The sequence below is a fragment of the Carettochelys insculpta genome, chromosome 6, assembly GCF_033958435.1.
Source record: "Carettochelys insculpta isolate YL-2023 chromosome 6, ASM3395843v1, whole genome shotgun sequence".
In the NCBI taxonomy this organism is placed as follows: Eukaryota; Metazoa; Chordata; order Testudines; family Carettochelyidae; genus Carettochelys; species Carettochelys insculpta.
In genome coordinates, this window is record NC_134142.1 from 88570027 (window position 1) to 88594068 (window position 24042).

At 40.9% G+C, this 24042-nt stretch overlaps 1 protein-coding gene across 1 annotated transcript in view; it reads left to right on the forward strand.

Annotated features, from left to right (window-relative positions):
- Nucleotides 1-22983, forward strand: part of HSD17B12 (hydroxysteroid 17-beta dehydrogenase 12) — a 166846-nt gene extending 143863 nt beyond the window's left edge. Inside the window, exons 8-11 of the mRNA XM_074998955.1 lie at nt 2959-3040; nt 13939-14004; nt 20141-20290; nt 20532-22983. Of these exons, the coding sequence (XP_074855056.1) occupies nt 2959-3040; nt 13939-14004; nt 20141-20290; nt 20532-20636 (403 nt within the window). The 3' untranslated portion in view covers nt 20637-22983. The remainder of the gene's footprint in view (nt 1-2958; nt 3041-13938; nt 14005-20140; nt 20291-20531) is intronic.
- Nucleotides 22984-24042: the final 1059 nt, after the last annotated feature.

Sequence of the window (24042 nt, forward strand, 5' to 3'; positions counted from 1 at the left end):
ATGGGTGCCACAAGTTTTTCATAGCAGGTGGTCAGTATAATTCAGGTCTTTCTGATGAGTCTCAGTCAGAAGAGATATAGGAGAAATACTGGGCATTTGTTGAGACTGTAAGGAAGATGGAAAAAATACTCATACAAAGAGTCTGAAAAGACTACAACTATTTACCCTATGGAAAGATTAAAGAAGAGGAGCTATGATAAAAGCACACGGAATAGCTAATGATATAGGGATAGGAGACTGGAACCTTAGATTCACCCTCATGCCGTACAAAAGCAAGCTGACATTTAATTAAAATGAAATACTGGAAATTCAAAACTGATGAAAGGGAATACTTTTTCACATACACCGGCTGCGGAAGTAATTGCCACATGATTTCACTTAGGCCTAAAGCTTAGATGGGTTCAAAAAAGGATCAGATGTTTGTGTGGATAAACAAGAATAGTGAATGTTTATATCCCTTCCAGGGCTTTAAGCTTTGAGGCATAAACAACCTTTATTGGGGATCAAGAAGCTGCTTTACATAGGGGTAGGTTACACCGTAATGACTTACTGCAGAGTTTCTTCCTCTGAAGCAGATAGTACTGGCTGTTGTCAGAGACAGAATACTGAACTAGGTGGAATATTTTTCTGATCCAGTATAGCATTTCCTATGAAAAATGCCACAGATACAGCCTCCATGCAACAGACTGGGAACCCCATACATTACTGTTTTGTTTAGTAGTGACAACATGCTTCAGTGATTCGAAAGACAAAAGCAAAGACCTGAAGAGCTCACAATTTAAACACCAAGGAAGGCAAAGAATCCAGATGTGGGGATCAGTTTCCTATTACCCCATGATGATAGCTTTGTTTCTTGCAGACATCACAGAAAAAAAGGCTTTTTTAAGGAGAGATTTTGAACAAGGAGAGGGTGTTGGTTTGGCTAACTTGGCTGGGTAAATTAAACTGATATGCCCACTTCTGCAGCAGTTTGCTGAAGAAAGTTGATCAATAAATAAAAAAGGGTGACTTATGGAACACACCCTAACACCTCAAAATCATTCTACCTTAAGCAGTACAATGTAAGAGATGCTATATTTAGCTTTTTCAGTGTTGCTATGGTAACCTCTGCCTGCTCCAGCTGTACGCAAAGTGGAAAGAGCAAGCTTCCTCCATAATGTAATTATGTACTTGCTACTTTTATAGCAATATATACTATAGTTTGATATTTGTCTAGAAAAAATAGGCAACTGATTTTCTTGCCCACAAAGACACAAATCTTAATTTATTTCTTGAGTACTGCTGTGAGGCTCCCATCTTTGCAAACAGCAGAAAATACTTTAAACATCTACAGCTCATCTAAATAAAATTCAAAGTGCAGATTGTAATTCTCAGATTCAAAACATAAGGATTAGGAAATCAGAAGGTGAGCCAGAGCACAAAATCTAAATACCTTCATTTATAGGAAGAGACATTCTTCTAGTGCTGTACTTAAACAAATGAAGAGGAAAGGCATAAGATGTGGTCAAGTATTCGCCTTACAGACACATACAGATTATAAAGCCTGCTCCATTATTTCTTCACCCTTGGGACATTATATGGCTCTACCTTGTATGCACACAGAGACACAAGTGCAACACTACTATATAAACCAAAGTGCATTATACTAAGTTTTACCTACTTGAACACGTTATGCTTTGTGATGATTTGGATCTTCACTAAAATGCACTAGGACAGATCAACATGGCTCCCTTTTTTCCCCATCCCCCATGCCCATAAGCCCTGATGAGAGAGAAATTTTATGTTTGACCCACCCAGAATAGTGAAGCACACCTATTATGGGTTGGATCACAGAGATCCCCTTGAGACTGTCACCTGATATGCTGATTGTATTACTGAGCCCTCCCCACCCCCCCACCTGCCCTCAAGAGCACCTCACCACCCTCTCCCACCAGGCCAGAAGTTCTGGGGTCTCCCAGCAAAGGCACAGAAGTGGGCTAACAGCTTCTCACCCCCAGAAGGGTGTAACAGCTGCTCATAACAGCTCAGCTCTGAGAGGGCTCAGATAGTCAGCACCCAGGAGCACAGCCCTGAATTGGACCAAAACCCCATATAAATCCACGTGTATAAAAGTTTTACACAAAGAAAGCTCCTAAGTTCACCCTCGTTATCAATGAAAGAATATGCACAGCTGCTGCTCTCTCTACCCCAGCTAATAAACCGAAATCAAGATACATTTTGTTTAATTTGTTCTTCTCATGTTACTAAGCACACTTATACAAAATGTTACCGTCTTTGTGCTTCCAAGGTATTCTGTTGGCAGGTAACTCCTCTGCAATGGCAGTGCTGAAATTTTAAGGAAACAGGGTAACTGAAGCTGAAATACCTCTGTAAATAGCATAATTAATGTCCCAATCAACAGGCAAATACAGTATAATCCTGTAACTTCACTTTGTGAACTGACTGTAAAAAGTAGAAAGAAATACGTGTTACCTCACCAAGGGCATTGTGAATTGATGTTTATAAATCAGTTCAGAATGTTTTATGAGGATACTGTAGAAGTGCAAAATACAGGACAAAATTCTCCTGTTTCTGCCACATTAGCAGAGATTTTGAAAGCAGCACTTGCGCCCTTATTAAGTTGGCCTTGCGACTCTTAGGCGTTCAGAGTTTGAAACCCCTAGCCTAGATGTACATGGCCTAATTCTTCTCGTTATTGTGCATTTATGTAACTTCCTTGGCTTCTGTGGAGTTGCTAGTGATTAATACAAACAAAAAGAGAATCAGGTCCATGTCTCGTACAGATGTTAGAAAACAAATTTCAAATCTCTCAACTGTTTTTTGGAAGAGTAATTAAATGAATCTACATAACCATTACTGGAAGGAAGCATTTCACGTTCATTGACAGAGACTTTTGAAACCTGTATGTCAGCGCCATTGTGCGCTTTCCTGCAAGTGACTGTTTTCATTTCCTTTCAGATCTAAGGGAGTAATCCTGAATATCTCTTCAGCTGCTGGCATGTTTCCCTCTCCGTTGCTCGCTCTGTACTCAGCAACGAAGGTACATTTGCTTTTTCTTTTTGCTATGCCGCAATCTGAAATATCAAACAGAAACATAACAATAAAAATGGTAAGAACAATTTTTTCTGGAGTACTCTGATAAAGTAAGGATTTGTCTACACTGCTCTGTGATTCGGAATATGAGGGTATGAATAACAGCATGCACTTAGTACTGCGCTGTGACTCTCCTCTGTGGATGCTGTGGGTATGAACTAAATGGTTCCAAGCCCACATTAAAATGAACCCTTCAGATAGGACTATGTTAATGCAAAGTAGAAACCTTTTTAGTATTTTGCCTGTAGTATCCACACAAGGGAGTTACAGCTCAGAACTTCAATGCAAATTGCTGGTCACACCCTCATAGTATGAAGTGCAGACAGTGTAGACATGCCCTAAAACTAGTGATTACTGAGCTTACCGTTCTGTGAACAGTGAAAGGTTGGAGCAGGAGAGAAAAGCAAGGCATATTTGTTTTGCTATCATGTCAACCTAATGTTTTGTGAGGTGTGCAAACACTTTCACATACCAACTGCAATTTTTTAAACCCTCAATAATTTGATACCTTTTTTTTTAAAGGAGGACATTAACTTTAACACAAGGCAAATATTGTGTGATGTGAACCTATGGGAACAGAACGTGTGAAAATTAATCTTTATATAAAAAGATATTGGTATTTTTCTCCCTCTAAGATATTTTGGAACACGACTCCCCTGTTGTATGATAGGACAAAAATGTAGAGTATAACCTCTCCCATTGTTTTTATTAAACAATTCCACCTTTTCTTCTTCGAGTGATTGATTTTCATTCAACATAAGTGTGTGTGTTGTCCCTCAGCAGCACCTGTAGGAGAGCCAGACTAAGCACTCCCTGGAGTGGTGCACATGCCATGCTATAGAGGTGGCGTCAGGCCCCTTCCCTCCTCAGTTCCTTCTTGCCACCAGTGATGGTCCTTGGAACTGCGTGCTCTGCTTAGGCTTAGTCTTAGCATAGCACTCCCTCTTTTTCACTTGTAAATAGTTCTTTGTATTAAGTACCTGTAAATATGCAGGACGTTGGGAAGTTGGTTTAAAACAAGTAGAGGTACAAGACAAGGAGATCCAATATCACCACGTATCTTCATCGCACATCTGGAGAGAGTGATGGACAAGATCAAGGAAGAGGTAGAAGGGATATCTGTGCACGGGAAAAGAATTAACAACTTGAGGTTCACGGATGATATAGTTATTGAGGAAGATGAGGAGAAGCTAGCGAAAACTGTGGGTGTTAAAGAAGGGAAGCAGTACAGACTGATTATGAACATCAATAAAACAAAAAGAATGGTATTTGGAGGTAAGGAAATAGGAAGGAAGATCAGTGTGGATGGTATTGAATTAGAAAATGTAGAGAAGTTCACATATCTGGGGAGCAACATAACGTATGATCTAGACTAAAAAGGAAATTGCGACTAGAATAGCAAAAGCAAGGACGAGTTTGAAGGCGGATAAGATCTGGAAAAGCAAAGCAGTTAGCTTAAGAACGAAGCTGGTCATCTTGAAAATGTGTGTATTCAGCAGCATGTTGTACGGATGTGAGACATGGGTGATAACGAAAGATTCGAAAAGAAGAATATTAGCGTTTGAAAAGAGTTGTTATAGAAAGATCCTGAGAATAGGATGGATGCAGAAGGTCACCAGTGAGGAGCTATATAGGAAGATACAGCTGAAAGAGAACCTGCTGCATAAGGTTATAAAACGGAAGCTACAACCATTTGGACGTATTTGCAGAATGAACAACGAACGGAAAATCAAGACCTTAGTATTCGGCATAATGGATGGTTTGAATAGGAGAGGCAGACCCCACAGAGAATGGATAGATGATGTAGTAGATTGATGCGGAGCTAGTCTACAGAAACTAAGCCACTTCGCACTGGATAGGGAAAAATGGAAGGAAATAGTGAGACAGGCATCGGACACCAATGGGCGCTTAGCCCATGGTTGATGATGATGATGATGACCTGCAAGTACTTCTAGATAGTTGTAGATAGGTGCTGTTAGTCCGCTGTTTGGGACTTAGCCTGGGGATGCGGCATGACTCACACTCCTAGCTTAAAGACTGTGCATTATGTTGCTGTTCTCACACTGATTGCAGCCTTTGTCTGGGAGAAGGTCACATCTCAGATAAGTGAAGGATCTGCAGGTCCTTTCATCTGAGGATAGTTTAAGACAGGGTGATCTGCTTGAGGGCCCTGCTCGAGAATGTTGTGCTCACACCACAAGACCAGTGGTCAGACTTGCTGCAAGCACCAGTGCTTCGGTGTGGAGTGCTCCATTATTACCCTTGGCTCATTACCATAAGTCGTCAGTGCCCAGATGGGCAAAGGGAGTAGAGAAGGACAAGTTGCCAGTTCCCAGTGAAGAAAGCCAAGAAGGTGAACTGTCTCAAACCGTGCACCAGAGACACACAGTCTGTGACTGAGCAGCAAAGGACTGCACAATCCACAGCACCTTCTCCAACAGTCCCATCCATGCCTGAGGCCTTCCAAGAGGCACAGGTCATTATGGACATACTGGTGCCATTGACATTGGCATTAATGGACAATCGGCATAGAGGGAAGCCACCATTTGCCCCTTGGTTGCCAAACACCCATTGCTCTCGTACTTCTGTGAGGGCAGAGAGGAGAGCCACCCATAGTCCCTCAGAGAGAGAGAGAGAGAGAGAGAGATATTGGGGCAGGACACCATTCTTCAGGTGTTGTCAGATGAGGAGCGCAGACCTGTGGAGGCATGAGCCCCACAGCACCAGTGGCAGGAACTCTTTGGTCGCCCTTTGCTATCACACTGTTGTCCAGGGATGGTTCTCTGAGAACTTAGCACCCCTGTTATTTGCCAGTGCATCAATGTTGGCAAAGTGGCTCCCAGAGAGCGAGTTTGTTGATATGATATAGCTGGTCCCCTTTATTTGTCATGTTTAGGGACCGTGAAGTTGCAATGTAAAGCAAAACGACGTATAAAGGGGACTTTTCCCCTATAAGAATACAGGGGGATATGGCCAAGAGCCTGGCACTGGGCTGCCTGCTGCTGTAAGGAGAGGGGAAACCGACTGGCATTGCTGTACTGGCCAGTTTCCCTGCTCCTGTGAGTGGCGGCAGCCGCTCCTCTCAGCATCTTCCTCCTCATCCCCTGATGAAGCCATCATGGTGCCCCCTCCAGTGATCCCTCAGGATGATACTAACGCCCACCAGGTCATCTCCAAAGACGTGCTTGTATTACAAAATGCTGGAAGCCATTCTGGGGAGGGATCCGACCTCGTTGCTCGTTCTCAATTTGGACTCTTAAGAAGGTCCTGTTCTGGAGTCCAGGATGAAGCAAGAGGAGCTAAGTCTTGAAACGGGGCAGAAGAGGCCAAAGGAGAGAAGGACGGGGCAACCAGCAGGGGCCTGAGGGAGCTGTTCCTGACAGCGTGGAGCTCTTCACCCTTGACCTTGAGCTGGCCCCTCTACTCCGATCCCCAAAACACCAGGGCCCAGCTGTTCTGGTGAGTATTTTTTTCTGAATGCAGCAAGCAGGTTGAGCCTGGGTATAAGTATAGGTTTTCTATGGATCTGTACCCCTCAAAACAGCGTGTTAATGTTCTGGGGATGATGCACTTATCCTTTTTGGAGATCTCCAGGAAGGCCTCATCCAGGTACTCATTTTTTGCACGAGGTTTTTGGGCAGGCCTGACTTATTGTGGCTTCCACCGTGGCACACCTTGCCATGCCAGGTAACAACCAGGTAATGATCTGGTATCGTGGTGCCACACGGTATTTTGGAAACCTAGAGAAGCATGGTACGAAACCCCCAGAATGCAATAGGGCTCAGGCACCATAGGGTGGGTACCCACAATACATTGCTCACACAGTTGAACTTGGATAAAGCAATGGAGATGCAGTAAATCGACGCAGAGGAATGGTAGCTCGACTTTCCAGAATGTTTGTGGACAATTAACTTAGAGTTTACAAGATTGAGGTTAAATTAAGTCGATTTTATTTTGTAACCTCAGTCATGCATACCTTTTAGACCTTGCTACGTGAAGTCAGGGGTTCCTGAGTTCTTTCTGAGGCACTGTGGTCATTTGCCATCTGATGCATCTCTGCTAAAGTCCTATTGTTCTGGAAGCATACTCCAGTCTTAAAACCCACCTGCCAAATACCTGTCAGGAAGGAGGAGCACAATCTCATGCAAACGGAGTCGATCCATGATATAGCCTCATAAGTTGGAATGTTGGTATTGAAGGCTACAGCCTGGTTCGGAAAGATAGACAGGGAAAAAAGGGGGGAGGTGTTGCCTTATATATAAAAAAATGTACACACTTGGACTGAGGTGGAGATGGACATAGGAGATGGACGTGTTGAGATTCTGTGGGTTAGTTTAAGAGGGGTAAAAAACAAGGGTGATGTCCTGTTAGGAGCCTACTACAGGCCACCTAACCAGGTGGAAGAGGTGGATGATGCTTTTTTTTAAACAACTAACAAAATCATCCAGAGCCCAGGATTTGGTGGTGATGGGGGACTTTAACTATCCAGATATATGCTGGGACACTAATACAGCGGGGCACAGACTATCCAATAAGATCTTAGACTGCATTGGAGACAATTTTTTATTCCAAAAAGTTGAAAAAGCCACCGGGGAGAAACTGTTCTGGATTTGATTTTAACAAATAAGGAGGACTTGGTCGAGAATTTGAATGTGGGAGGCTGCTTGGGTGAAAGTGATCATGAAATCATAGAATTCACAATTCTAAGGACTGGTAGGAGGGAAGACAGCAAAATAGAGATGATGGATTTCAGGAAGGCAGATTTTGGTAAACTCAGAGAGCTGGTAGGTAAGATCCCATGGGAGGAAAAACTGAGGGGAAAAACAACTGAGGAGAGGTGGCAGTTTTTCAAAGAGACATTATTAAGGGCCCAAAACAAGCTATTCCCCAATGTAGGAAAGATAGTAAATATGGGCAAAGACCGCCTTGGCTTAACAAGGAGATCCTGCATGATCTCAAACTAAAAAAGGAATCCTATAAAAAATGGAAACTAGGACAAATTACAAAGAATGAACATAGGCAAATAACACAGGAATGCAGGAGTAAAATTAGAAAGGCTAAGGCACAAAATGAGCTCCAACTAGCTACAGGTATAAAGGGTAACAAGAAGGCCTTTTACAAATATATTAGAAACAAGAGGAAGACCAAGGACAGGGTAGGGCCATTGCTCAGTGAGGAGGGAGAAGCAGTAATGGGGAACTTGGAAATGGCAGAGATGCTTAATGACTTCTTTGTTTCGGTCTTCACAGAGGAGTCTGAAGGAATGCCTGACATAGTGAATGCTGGTGGAAAAGGGGTAGAGTTAGTTTTTGAAATAAAAAAAGAACAAGTTAAAAACCATTTGGAAAAATTAGATGTCTGCAAGTCACCAGGGCCTGATGAAATGCATCCTAGAATCCTCAAGGAGCTGATAGAAGAGGTAGCTGAGCCGTTAGCTCTCATTTTTGGAAAGTCATGGGAGACAGGAGAGATTCCAGAAGACTGGAAGAGGGCAAATATAGTGCCCATCTACAAAAAGGGGAACAAGAACAACCCAGGAAATTACAGGCCAGTCAGCTTAACTTCTGTGCCAGGAAAGGTAATGGAGCAGGTAGTTAAGGAAGTCATCTGCAAGCACTTGGAAGGTAGTAAAGTGATAGGGAACAGCCAGCATGGTTTTGTAAAAAAACAAATCATGTAAAACCAACCTGATAGCTTTTTTTGACACGATAACGAGACTCGTAGAGAAGGGAGAAGCAGTGGATGTGGTATACCTAGACTTTAGTAAAGCATTTGATATGGTCTCACATAATATTCTTATCGACAAACTAGGCAAGTCCAACTTAAATGGGGCTGCAATAAGGTGGGTGCATAACTGGCTGGCTAATCGTACCCAGAGAGTAGTTGTTAATGGTGCTCAATCCTGCTGGAAAAGCATAACAAGTGGGGTTCTGCAGGGGTCTGTTTTGGGACCAGTTCTGTTCAATATCTTCATTAATGATTTGGATATTGGCATAGAAAGTACACTTATTAAGTTTGCAGATGATACCAAGCTGGGAGGGGTTGCAACTACCTTGGAGGATAGGGTCATAATTCAGAATGATCTAGATAAATTGGAGAAATGGTCTGAAGTAAACAGGATGAAGTTTAATAAAGATAAATGTAAGGTGTTGCACTTAGGAAGGAATAATCTGTTTCACGCATACAGAATGGGAAAAGACTGTCTAGGAAGGAGTACAGCAGAAAGGGATCTAGGGGTTCTAGTAGATCACAAGTTAAATATGAGTCAACAGTGTGATGCTGTTGCAAAAAAAGCAAACATGATTCTGGGATGCATTAGCAGGTGTGTTGTGAACAAGACACGAGAAGTCATTCTCCCGCTCTACTCTGTGCTGGTTAGGCCTCAGCTGGAATATTGTGTCCAGTTCTGGGCACCCCAATTCAAAAAAGATGTGGAGAAATTAGAGAAGGTCCAGAGAAGAGCAACTAGAATGATAAAAGGTCTGGAGAACATGACTTATGAAGAAAGGCTGAAGGAATTGGGCTTGTTTAGCTTGGAAAAGAGAAGATTGAGGGGGGACATGATAGCAGTTTTCAGATATCTTAAAGGGTGTCATAAGGAGGAGGGAGAAAACTTGTTCTTCTTGGCCTCTGAGGAGAGAACAAGAGGCAATGGACTTAAGCTGCAGCAAGGGAAGTTTAGGTTGGACATTAGGAAAAAGTTCCTAACTGTCAGGGTGGTCAAGTACTGGAATAAGTTGCCAAGGGAGGTTGTGGAATCTCCCTCGCTGGAGATATTTAAGAACAGATTAGATAGATGTCTATCAGGAATGGTGTAGATAGTGGTCGGTCCTGCCGTCGGGGCAGGGGACTGGACTCAATGGCCTCTCGAGGCCCCTTCCGGTCCTAGTGTTCTATGATTCTAAGTGGTTCATATATCAAGATAGTTGTGCATCAGGTTCCAATAGGGAATCCAGTGAAGTGGATCATTTCACCACTTGTCTGAATAAGAAGCTGTCATCGCACTGAGAAGAGCTAGGGTTAGCAAAATACTGCCTTCTTTGAGTGATGGTAGCCCACTGAGGGTTAAGTGCGTTCAGTGGTCCACCCATGTGCTCATTATTGCCTCACATACTCACTTGAAATGGTAAAGGGTACAGCGGGACACCCATGACTCCAGTTCTGATAGCTGCATGGTCTGAGTCAGCACTTTTAATGTTATAATCCTTGTGACACTCTTTCCAGAACTTCACAAAATATAGTTAGTGCTGTCGGTAGTTTAAACTTGTTTTGTTTTGTGTCCCCTTCTTGATTTTCCATCACATTTTCCTGTAACGCTAGATTTAGGACTTCGTGTGCCATTTTGGTGGTTATTCCCAGCTAGACCCTTCCTTGTCTCATGAATATTTGGGCCTGGGTACTGAATCATGTTGATGATGTCAAGGTTCAAATTAGAATCCAGGGTTTAATTATCTGCCTGAGAATCTGAAGAAGTGGGTCTTAAAGTCAGTAATAGTCCTACTTACAGCAGTGTCATTAATAAATAAATTAAGATGCAGAGCTTTACCATTTAGGTGATGGTTGGTGGCATTGTCTGGTCTTTTGTTAATCCACAGGCAGCATGGCTTTGAACAAGCTCCTGAGTGCATGGGAGAGGAGAGGCAGGGAGGGGCTGAGCTCCTGCCTTGCATGCCGATGAAAATCAGTTTGTGTGCCACTCTTGGCACCTGTGCCAGGGGTTGCTGACTGCTACTGTAGATGGCCTGCTTAGATTTTCTTCTAAGCTTTGACTTAATTTGTACATGTAATGTGAAAATATAAAGTGCATGGACCCATCTGGCATACAACAGAACCTGATTTTCTTTCGATGCTTGCCTATGCTCAGGTAGATCTCTCTGTAGATAATATTGAATTGTGTGGGAGTACAGCCTCTGCTTTGGGTACAGGCGGAGAAATTCAGTGAGATGACCACTTAATAGAGATGAGTATGGATACTATGAATTTAACAAAGCACTGGTTGTAATTAGGACTTTTACTAATGTAGTAATGATGTGGTCAATGAAGGAAAATAGCAAAACAGATCTAATATTTTTTTCTTGACAGTCTCTATTGACGCAGCTCTGATGCAGCTGCTGCTCTCTTTAGTGCATTTTTTCTAGAGCTGATTTTTTTCTTGAATAAATGAATTTAAGTTATTGATAAATAGTTTTGTTTAACTTTATAATACAAATAAAATGCATTAGCTCAATGAAGGAAGTGTACAGCCTTGTTAGTCATGATGATCCTTGCATCTGACACCTCTTGGGTCTCACCTTGCTAAAAATGAAACACAGGAGAAATATGATTTGGAAACCTTATGGTCCGAAACAGTGTTGGAGTTGGTGAGTAACTTTGGGTTATTAAGACACCAACAGAGTGTTAAATTGCAACTGTTGTGTTCATCATTAGGGAGTGGGTGTGGAAAGAGAGGAAAACAGCAGGGTCTGTTTGCTGTATTGAGCTGGAAGATAGCGTCTTGATAATCCTTACCAATTTCCTTCCTTTATCACCTTTTGTTCCATAAGATGTTGCACTTGTAACTTGTAAACCTGCAACTGATGGAGAATGAAAAGTGGTGTTCCTCAAAAGGAGCAAATGCCACTTTTGCAGTGGACATGCAACAGTTCTGTGAAAGAAAAATTGCGAATATTGAAACACTTCAGTTTTGCAAAGCGCAAAACCATTTTGTTCTTAGAGTGATTGCTCATATCCATTCTGTTTTGGTGTGTGCATGTCACATGCATGATTGTCAGAAGATTTTTCCCTTAGTGGTACCGTTGGACTGGCAGTGGAGCTGCTTGAAGTAGTGCCTCCATGGCAGCACATATATAACCCTGCTGATCCTCCGCCCCCTCAGTTCATTCTTGCTACCTGTGTTGGTTGTGGGAGCGTCTTGGTCCTTGCATTCTGCAAGTGTCTTTCCTACTGGCATCACTCAGGACCAGGGCCAATTGTCACCCCAGTCTGGAGTCCTTCTACCTTGTGGATCTATGACTGACCTGAGCACCAGTGCTCTGAGTCAGTCCAAGAAATGCTACTGGGGAGCAGAAGACTCTCTGCCTGAGCTAATAATCAGGCCAAATGGAACTGCTTTTCCATTTGGTCCCTACAGCAGGGCATCCCTGCACTGTAAGCTCTGATCCTTGTTATCTTAGATAACCTGTTTGATCTAAAACAACACAGTTTGGCCATATTGTCAGGGTTCACCTAGAGGCCATTTCCACATTCCAACCAGAGGCCTGGGGAAAGGTCTGTCTTCAGCAACCTGCCTGTAGGCTACTTCCTGAGGAGCCTGGACTGGCTGTATCTTCTCGTGTACCAATCCCTACCATCCTAGGGCCTCAACCTGGTTCACGCTAGGCTAATGGCCCCACTGTTTGAACCTGTGACAACATGCTCTTTACTACACCTGTCCTGGAAAGTGGCTTTTCTCATTGCCATCACCTCAGCTAGACAGGTATCAGAGCTGAGTGTTCCAGCATGGGAGCTTCCTTACGTGATCTTCTATAAAGATGTTACTCTCATTCCCACATTCTTCTGTAAGATAGCATCACACTTTCACATGAATATGGATGTGTTCCTCCTGGTCTTCTTCCCCAAACCATACTCCAGTGTTGGGGAACACAGATTGCACTCTGTGGATGTGAGGCATGCTTTAACTTTATTTGCAGAGCATGCAAAACCACTTAAGTCCCCTCAGCTCTTCATCTCCATAGCGGAGAGGATGAAGAGGCTCCTGGTTTCATGTCAGCGTGTTTTGGCATGTATCACATCATGCATTAGGGCCTGCTACAATCTTGCAAATGTTCCAGTCCCAGCACTTGTTCATTCCAGCACGACCTAAGTGTTATCAGTCACATTCTTTATGCAGGTGCCCATGCAGGACATATGTAGGGCAGCCACCCGGTCCTCCATCCATATGTTCTCCACTCGTTTTGCCATCTCCAGCAGACTGGGGATGCAGAGCAGTTTTGCACCCCATTTCCTTATAAGTTTTGACCCCTGCTCCAGCCGTCCAACCTGAGAATCACTTAAATGGAATAGACGTGAGCAATCACTTGAAAAAGAAAAAAGTTACTTACCTCTCAACTGTTGTTCCGGATGAGTTGCTCATGTCCATTCCAAATATTGCCCATCTCCCTTTGTCCAAGTGTTCTGGCAAGAAGGATCTGAAAGGAGAGAAGGTTGGCAGGGATATGTACCACCATGGAGTTGCTACTCGAAGGGGCTCCATTACTGATGTAACCGGTATCGCTAAGGGAAGAATCTTCTGACAGTTGTGATGCAGCGCATACACGCCTACATGAAATGGACATGAGTAACACATCTTGTACAACTGCTCTATGAGGTTGGTAAATGTTTTTGACAGTGTTTTTTGTTTTTGTTTTTTTGATGGATAAGTAAGGTGGCAAATAACTACCTTTCAAAAATAAACGTAGCAAATCAGGCAGTTAGTAAGAAGCCATTTTACTGAACTTTGTTATACCAGCCCCAACTCCTTTGCTCTTGAGAGGGGTCTAAGCAGAAAAATATGAATTTGTAACAAGATTTGAGCTTCCAGTAGTTCCAAGGAGTTTGGATATTCTTTTTTGGGTGGGGACATCTTTGTTCTGAACTTTCATCTCATTTGAATAATGCGCTTGGTAAGCATACACATGAATCTAAGGTTTTGCTTTATCTGCACATTTTTGTTTGCAAACCAGTTTGTCTAGTTTAAAAAGTATAAGATGTGAAAATAGCAATTTGGAAACTTCTGAGGAATGTTGACAAACTGCAGACACATTAGTTTCCATTTTTATATATATAGTATGTCCTCCTTCTCTGTAGGCTTTTGTGGATTTCTTCTCTCGAGGCCTCCATGCAGAATACAAGAGCAAGGGCATCATTGTGCAGGTGAGTGGAGTTTGTTTCATTTAAGTGTTCCTGTTATTGTGTGGTTGCCACAGTAACAGTTGCTGTCTTGGCAACAAAAAGAAATCATCCCATTCACTTAAAAATGTGACGATAACAGACCATTAAAGATACAGTTTCCCTTTTGTTTGTCCCAGTTAGCAGTTGTTTCTGAAGCCTTCCTGTTGAAATTAAGTATAAAGTGACTTAAAAACAATAAGCAAGGAGGAGTGTGACAAAATCATTATATATTAGATGTACTGTAACTGATGTGCTTTTCATTATTTTAGTTACAATATATTCCTTAAAACTTATTGTAGCTTTGTACTAAGACTACTTACAGTGTTGCTTAATCTTCTGGTATGTTTCTCTTGAGGTTGTGCAGCAGAAGTCCAATATGTAGCCACACTAAGAATGAGAAAATAGAACTTAAATGTCCTTTAGTTTATCAGTAGTTATAAATTGTGCTGGCAATGCTAATAAATTTTGCAACAGTAAAATCTCTGCATCTAGCAGTTTCTTACACCATGGGGAAGTATAATAGGAAGGATAGCTTTGCATAGGGGAAATAAGTTCATTTTGAATATCAGATTCCATGTTGTATAACGTCACAACTTGGTAATGGTTTTCCTTCATTTAAAATAGATTTTTATCTTTGCTCTCTGGTTTACTTGCAGTAATTTAGCTGTGTTTACAAAAAAGCAGAGGGCCGTCTGGGTTCAAATTAAGAAAACCATGGCGTACAGCTCGGATTCAAGCTGTGTGACTCTATCCCTAACTGAATTTGCTCACAGGACCTTGTACAAACCTTTCTGTAGGTTTGCTTTGAGTTTCAGAATTGTTTGATGTCAAAGCAATATTTGCAATACACCAATATTTGCCTGTTTTTAGATATCGCAACCAATGGGTTTTTTTCCCCAAGGTTTTCACCCCAGGCCATAAATCATCCTGTGATTGAGTTTCAGAAGGCCCTATCTATAGGTACAGGTGTTATCTTTGTAAACCGTTTGTAACACTCACTGGCCCTAGTGTAAACATGGTTGAGTTGTATCTATAGCCAGTACTTTGCCTTCCCATATTTTATATCATTTGATATCAGAAAATCATGGTAACTCTCTGTGCTTCCACACCAGTAATGCCCAGAGGACATACCTGTGGAATATCAGGTGCAACATATAAGGCAATTTACTCTGGAGTATTGTACAACAGAAAGCTAGGAGGAAAGGAGGACTGTCCAGGCAGGTTATACAGTCAGGGAATCTGTGCTACTTGGTGCACCCAAAAAGGAAAACAAAAAAATCTTTCAAACAAGGCTTGGGAGATCAGTTTTGAGCTGCCATTGGTAGTGAGTATTTGCCATGAAGTGTCTGGACGTGCACTAGGTTTTCACTAACTGGTTAAAAACTTCTAAAATTTGTCAAGTACACATGGCCTTAGGTAAGGAACATCTTGTTTTGTTTCATGGATTTTCCTTTTTAGTGCATAATAAAAACATATTGCTTGAAATTTCTTTTGTCCTTTTTTCTCAACAGTATTGTGCAGACAGTGCTAGGAAGAGGACAACTAATTCAATAAGCTATAGCATGCAGTGTCCCTACAATGGCCTTCTTCTTTAGAGCTGCACTAAACTTCATAAAATTCTCTACTATTGCTACTACTAGTGCAGTTTCATAGTAACAGAGAGTAAGCTGTGCTAGTCTATACACTATCAAAACAAAAAGCAGTCAAGTAGCACTTTAAAGACTAGCAAAATAGTTTATTAGGTGAGCTTTCGTGGGACAGACCACTTCTTCAGCCCATAGCCAGAAATGCGGAGTCTGTTCTGGTCTGGCTATGGTCTGAAGAAGTGGGTCTGTCCCATGAAAGCTCACCTAATAAACTATTTTGCTAATCTTTAAAGTGCTACTTGACTGCTTTTTGTTTTGATAGTGCAGTTTCAGTAGGAGTAGTGACAATTTTTAAAGCATTATCGGCCACCAGCGCCTTGTCTACTAAACTTTCATCAGTGCTACTCCTAAGAACTCATCAAACTTTAGAAGTTTTTAAAATATTTCAAGGGCATTCTATTATTGTTTAACAGCGTGCTTAATCATGATTAATTTCTTAATTGCTTGTCAGCTCTACTTGATTCCTGCTAACATAATTTTCCCCTAGATTCCACGTTTTCCTATAGACCGATATCTCAAATCTCTTAAGGTAAAGAATAGTGTCAGCCTGGCTTCTCTTTTCTGACGCACTGGCTGTGGGCTCTCAGTTGCTGGTAGCTTTCCATGTCCTCCCGAAATTTAAATGAGTAGCCATTCTAAGTTATGTGGACCTAATAGCTTGTGATCATAATTTCTTGTGCTAATTTGTTCTGAGCTAAAGGTTGTTTTTCCCTTTCCCGGTCTGAGCCACTGTGCCTACAGCTAATCAACACTAGAGACACATGTTTAAAGCTTGGCAAACACATCTCCTTCTTTCCCTTTTGAGTACTTCAACCTCTTGATATTTGAGTGGGTTGATATATGGGGTTTACCTCTACAACTTTCTCAATAGATGTGAGCAGACTTTGCATTCCAGACTTGCATTTCCACTTGAGATAGCTGTTTGAAATGGCATATCCTCTGCTTATACTAGGCCAATAGCAATAGAAAACACTTCTGTGTTTCTGCTTTTCACAGGACAGCTTGTTAATTTCTGGAGCTCAATATAAGTTGTAGCAATGCTGAGTGAAAGTGCCGTCTGTTTTGAAGTCTGGTGTGATCGGTGTGGTTGTATTGTAATGAAGAGACACTTTTAGTTTCAGAAACAAACTCCTCTCTGACTCCACAAGCCACTTCCAATCTTCAGTTGGAGAATAGAAACTACATTGCTTCAGGGTCAAGTGTTCCTGTGCATGTATGGCGAAAGGGATGAAAAATCTATAGTGGAAAATAGTCACCAAGAATGAAAGGAATATGTATGAATCTAAGGAGTTCTCTCAAGGCTAAACCTGTGACTTTCCTGTTAATGGGGTGTCCATGCTCTGTCTGCAGAAACATGATTGTTCATGGGATAATCAGTCTGAAGGCATCATCAGATTACTTTTCGCTGTTCATTTTATTTGCATTTTCAGCTTCAGAGCGATAGGCAGGGAACAGCCTTCTGTCAATATTAGGCATTTTTGCCTCTCTTCAAATACTTTTAAACATATTTTAAAAGTGTGAGGAAGGAAAAGAATCATGCTCCATTTACATTTCTTCCTAGTACCACTATACACATACTAAAGTAGTGATATCATACTGGATTTTCTTCCATATTTTTCTCTCGTTTGGAGGATTTCCCTAGAATATCTGTGAGTTCTGCTTTGTCATTCTGCATAATTAGTTTTGTTTTATGGACACTAAAAAGGCATTTTCATGGAAGCAGAAAGTCACTTCCTGTAATCCCAAGGTAGGTTCTAGTACCAAAAGATCTGAATGCAGCAGTTTCTCAGGAAACAACAGTATAAAAACAGATTATGATCCAGTTAGTCTTTCTTCATATAGGCAATGAATGTGGTTTACAAGCCAGGGACGTAGGACTCCAGAGTTTTGATCAGTTGCTTTGCAGACTTTTCTGGTCTGAACAGTGTAGTGTCATATATAAGCAGCCGGTTTTACCTATAGCAGGATGTAAAAGGAGGTTTGATAGTCTAATTTTAACTACATTGATGTATTTGGAATAATGGCTAAAGAACACTATATATAAACTAGCAGTAGTACCGCTCCATGCTCAGTTTCTTTGTGAAGACAGTGGATGATCCTTCGGCACCATCTAGCTTTGCATTTAGGGACTGCAATTTGTACATAAACTTGTTTTGCAATGGTAATGATAGTTAAGATTAAAACTGTATTTTACCTAAACTTGAAGAATGTTTTTCCAGGAGACGAGGGGACAGAAAGATAGATTTAACAAAAATGTTATATTTTACCTCAAATAGCTTGTCCACAAACTTCATTTGAAATTTACTGGAAAGGCACTAGCAAGATTTAGAGTCTTGAGCCTCAAAAAAATGCTTTTGGAAAATTTATTCACCAGTGAATTTGAATTGTCAAATAGTCAAAGTCCAGCAGACTTTTGGAAGGCACTGAATGAGTAGAACCTTTTAACTTAAAGTATAGCTCAGACTTGGATGCTGTAAAGTTAGACACCTAAATTCATATTTAGACCCCCTGAATGAGTGTTGTGGTGTTAGAGATGCTGCACACTTGCTTCTTCTGTTGACATATAAAGGTAGCTGAAGGTCTTTACACTTCTGAAAATCAGACCACTTTTAAAGTGCCTTTATCCACATTTGAAAATTGTGGGCTAAGGTGTTAAGCCGTTTATTTGCAAAGAGAATAAACTTGAAAGAAGAAACTGATTGGCGGGAGTTACGGTGACTTGAAAAAAAAATTGTGCGAGCCATTCTTTCCCCTGAATTTCCCTAATAAGTCTTGTTTTACATGGGAATGTTTTAGCCTACACAGAAATCTATCCCCTTGTGAAATGGAACGCAGAAACTAGCAATACTTTAGTGTTGACTTCCTTGTGCAACTAAAGTAACAAGAAGATCTGTGAAGATAGAATGAAGTTACTCAAAATTGGAATTAGCTCAGAAAATGAGCTGATGCCATTCTCAAAGTTCCATTAACAAGCACAAGAATACTGGTTTGAGATCCTGTGTGAGAGACTTACCTATTGCCACGCTCCTAAATGTCATGCTGCAGCATTTGGTGGGTACCAGCTCTGTCCACTCAGTCTCAAAACCCACCATCGCAGCATCTAGATTTTTCCATCAGTTCTTCTGTCAAGTACCGATCAGGCCCACTCCTGTTTTGCTTGTGAGATCTAACAATACAGCCCGAGGTTGTATAGCAATGGGTGATTAATTCTGTTGAATCCTGATTTTATTTGGTTATGCGTGTGGACATTTTTATGTATATACATAATATATACATGTTACAGATTGTGATTTCACCAAAAGATGATCATTTTTTGAGTTTAGTTAAACTTCATATTTTTTTAAAATCCAGTACTGTTAACTACAGGTCATCTAATATACACACGGAACTTTATTTCTTCATGCCATGTTCAGTAGCTGTACATAGAAACTGTCTGAAAACACACTTGTGAGACTATTTGGGGAATCTGTCTTTACAGTTATGAATTCTGATGTTAGGACATATAAGAAGTTTGCGGTGTCAGGGAATGCCTGTGTGTAAATGTGGAATCCACTACTTGCTGACAAAGCTGTAAACCTATTCCTCCCAGGCTAGGTGTAAGGGTGGGTCAATAGAACTTAGAGAACAATGGCTTTGCTGGAGCTGAAGTTAACCAGTTTTCTCCTGCCTAATTTGCAGAGGCTAGTGATGTGAAAAGTGGAAAAACACCAGCAATGGAAAAAAGGAACCAGATGTTGATAGGAGACGCACAAACTCAAGGGAGCTATTGAATAGGAAGCTTTGGACAGGAGAGGAACAAAAAGAGACAGGCTTTTGGAGCATGGGTCCTTTTTAAATGTTGAGCAGCCCAGGTCAGAGAGAGCTAGGTGACCTAGAGAAAGGATCCATGTTTTTGAAGGGCCAGCTGCAGGGTTGCCACCAGAACATTCTGCTCAGGCCCAAAGAACTCTCCATATTGATGAGGAAACTGAGTTATTGGAAAGACAGGCATACCTTTGTTTTCTTGATCTGTGTGTGCCCTAACAAAACAGCAGTCATGTAGCACTCTAAAGACGAACAGAGTAATTTATTAGGTGATGAGCTTTCGTGGGGCAGACCCACTTCAGATATGGCAATAGTGCTGCACTGGAAATGGACTATCTCCATATCTGAAGTGGGTCTGCCCCACGAAAACTCATCACCTAATAAATTATTTTGTTAGTCTTTAAAGTGCTGTGTGACTGCTTTTTTGTTTTGTTAGGATACAGAGTAACATGGCTACCTCTCTGTTACTTTGTGTCATACTGTTAAGTAAAGAATAGTGGTCTCTGTAATCATGTGGAAGTCTGTCTGTGTGGACAGCACACCTAGGGACTCTAAGCCAGGATGTGCAATGTGAACCTTGTTGTTTCTTGCCATGTTCAGTAGACATATATATGGAATTTTTGTGAAAATACACTTTACTTATGTGATCTTTTTTCCCTCACCTGCAGAGTGTTTTACCGTTTTACGTGGCTACAAAAATGACTAAAATCCGCAAGCCAACATTTCATAAGCCCACTCCTGAAACGTATGTGAGAGCTGCCCTCGGCACAGTTGGCCTGCAGTCCCAGACCAATGGATATCTGCCCCATGCTGCTATTGTAAGTTACCTTGGACAAGAGAAGGTTATTTGTTTTACATAGTCCTGAGTATGTTCTGCATGTATTTTTGGTGGAGAAAGTGTGCTGAATTATATTAGTTTTTTTTTTTTTAAAACTAAGACTGAAACTTGTTCTTTCATACTTAGTTCTAATTTTGTCACATTTGAACACACAAGTGATGACTTTTAAGTTAGTTTGGCACAGGTGATAACAACTGGAGTTTTTTCTTCTAATTTCTTAGGGTTGGATCTCTTCTCTTCTTCCGATCTCTGCTGTCATCAACTTGACGATGAAAACAAACAAGCAAGTGCGGGCTCGCTACTTAAAGAAAATGAAGGAAAACTAAGTTGCAGCAATTTGATCAGATGCATTGACACATGGTGGCTAATTACTCAAAAGTCAGCACCAAATAGACTTAATCACACTTAAAATTTTCTTAGTTTTTATTTTCCAGGGGGACCAAATACTAATTTGCAGATGGGGTTATGATATAACATAAATTCTTTCTTGCCTTGACTTTCCAATACTCATGTAAAAATATGCTTGTTTTATTGATCATATATGACTATGGGCTATTAAATGGATTTAACCATTAGCTTTGTGTAACATTTATACTAATGAATAGGAAATTGTATCCCAATGCAAGAAGTTTGGTGATGAAATAACCTCCCCCCACAGTAAAGCAACACGCAGGCTGTCTCCACTTGCAAAATTTTGGGCGGTAAAGGCACTTCAAAGTGCCCACTGCTACACGCATGCTAGCACTTCAAAGTCTGATGCTTCAAAGTTGCTGTGGGGAGCATTTCTCTAATGAAGTGCTGCATATGAATGACAGCACTTCATTAGTAATCTCCCATCACCCTGATTACCATGCCCCCTCCAAAGAACGGGGCAAGTGTAGATGTAACCAAAGCGTTAGGGGGGTGTTAAACTAAATTATTGAAGTCGGATGGCCTGTGCTTAGTTAAAAAGAAAGATGTAAGCTATTGGCCATCACTTCAGTTTTTTGGAAAGTCTGATATCATCTGCTTTTTGTATTGTGTTTTGTTTGGGTGAAGGGACTAATTGTGCCAGTTTTTCTTTGTTTTACTTCTGTGAGGAAAATATGATTATTAAAAAAGACAAACCAATGTTCATTGATGTAGCCACTCAAAAGCTTGCAAAGATGCTGTATACCCAGACTTCTAGTGGTATCTCCCCTTGTTTTATTTAATGAGCTGCATACGTGCTGGGACTCCTGGGAGAAATGTATGTCACTTCGCCTGAGCGGAGCTGCCTGGCTTCTGTGTACGGGCCTCCAGTAAATAACAGGCTACTGTGAACTTAATTCAACTGGGAAGGACCACCTATTTCTAGGTATTTTTTGTTTTACATCCTAACACCCCACTCATAGCTTTCATCTAGTGTACTGAAATGCATTCTTAAATCAACATTTCAGTGTTTTATGTGTAAATGTGAAGGATATATTGTAATCAGTTTTATGGAGTGGAGGGAAGTGAGCCCAAGTATGCAAAGGGAGTGATCGGTACATATATCTGAACAGCAATTGTTTAAATTCTTGGATGTTGAATATTAATTCTTACTTTTCAAGACTATATTATCTTCTGGATTTGTAATGTCCTCTTTAAAAGATTGATGATTGCTATAATCTGTAGATGGGGTAACACAGTGTAGATAAATGCTGCATTCTACTTGTTGGTTCATCTGTAAAACGCAGAATTGGTACTTGAAATGCAGAGCTTAAAATGCAATGCTGTCTTTGTTAGGGCTGCTAATTAAACTCTTTCTGACACATGCACCAGTCTGTTCTCCGCTGCGGGCCTGCTGAAATAGGAAGCTGAAGTTTTGAGAGCAACTTCTAAAAATGAATGTTCAAATTAAAAATAATTAATACATTTAAATGTAGAGAAGAGGCAGAACCATGTGCTTCAAAAGTTTGTTTCTAGGCTAAGCCATCAATGTGTTCTAACAAATGACTTTTACGCCATAAAAAATGTACTTTGGTAGAGGTTCGGGTTTCTGGATTGCTGAAACATATTGGGTAATTTTTAATAGGATTTCTGAAGTAAAAGTCATCACAGTTGGCATCTTTGTGTTAAAAGTTTTAGCCCACACAGAATGCTCCTTCAAGGCTGAGCTATCCTTATCCCACCCTAGGGGAACATTGGTCAAGCAGTGTGTGTAAATTTTATACTACCATTGCCTGTCTCTGCTTGCCCTGTGGATTAAGATTTTGGTCTCCGTTGACATGAAATTCTTTCCCAGCCATAAAAGCGCTAAAACTGTATTTAAAAAATAACTTACATGGGTAATAATGTCATTATTTTTAGTGGTGGTAGAAATTCTTTTATCTGGAGTTGTTTATTGCCCTTGAGAGAACAATTTAAAGCTCTGCTTTTAAGCTGAATGTGTTGTATTGAAGCATGAAGGGGCTAACATTTCTGTACATTGAAAATACATGAATACCGATGCAATGGTGCTGATCAGGTATGAGATGAGGATCCTATCCCATAGTTTGTGTTTTGGAGTGGAAGGGACTGAATGACGGTTTACTGTACTACATAAGGCCACTGTTTCTTGATTTGCTTTGGAGAAGATATGGAGTTAATTGAATAAACAATTCCATGGATGTTCTTTTTCTAACACATGCATGCATAGAATTGAAATAGTTCAAATAAAAGATTTCTCATGAATGGTGAACTCTTGAGTTTCCTTTTTTAAAAGGTTTACCTTGCTGCATGCAAATGGTTACTGGTGTATTGTGTACAGGGCAACACAATACTTGAAACTCCATTGCTGTGGCTTCTTCCTTGTTAAACTGAAGACTGAAAGTGGAATTTTTATTCTTATATCCAAATAAACCACTAATGGGAAATAATTCAGCTCCCTGCATGTGCTGCTGTTAGTGTGTCTCAAGCAATTGCTATACAGCAAGCTTATACTTGGAAGAGAAATTCAGGCAGTGAGTTCAGGTTTTGCATTGTATAGCACTAAGCACATTACAGGTTTAACTTCTCTAGTCTGGCACTCTCTGTCAGCATCTGTGGTCTGGCATGATTTTAGCTAGTTGGAGGCCCACTTATCCCATGTGTGGCCAAGTTTCCCTAGACCCATAAAGCTTGTTTATAGCCACCAGTCCTGACTCTGTGTTCTATGATGTTATTTAGCTCTAATTTACCCCTAAATGTCTTCTAAGAGCCCAGTAAGCAGTGGAAATGTTGGTAATGTGCTAGGCAGTATTGACCTCCTGTGGTTGAGCAAATTCCCTCATTCAGCGCCAATCCCAAGGATGCCAGACTTAGAGAGGTTCAGCTTGTACTGGTATCATAAATTGCAGTGAAGGAATTGCATTCTGCTTCTTTACAATCATCTCTATTTTCAGTTAGATGGGAGACTTTTTCACATCTTCTCCTTTGTACTTGTTTAAAAACCTGTTGCATTTCAGTAAATCAAGTGGTTCTGTACCTGCACAATAGTTTAAGTAGTTTATAACCCTGTGAGAGAAGAGCTGTAAAAATAAGGCAACTTTCCTTTTCTGCACTACATTTTTTATTGTAATTTTTACAGCCTATGTAACTCCAGTTCTTGCACTATCTGCACTCCCCTTTTTGCTTAAATGAGACAAAGGAACTGAAAGGAGGTGAATTACATGGTAGATAGGTCTAAGAACAGTGAGCACAACAAAATATGGGTGGCTATGTCGACAATGCAATTAATGTGGTGCAGATTGGTTACATGGGGGATAGACTCTG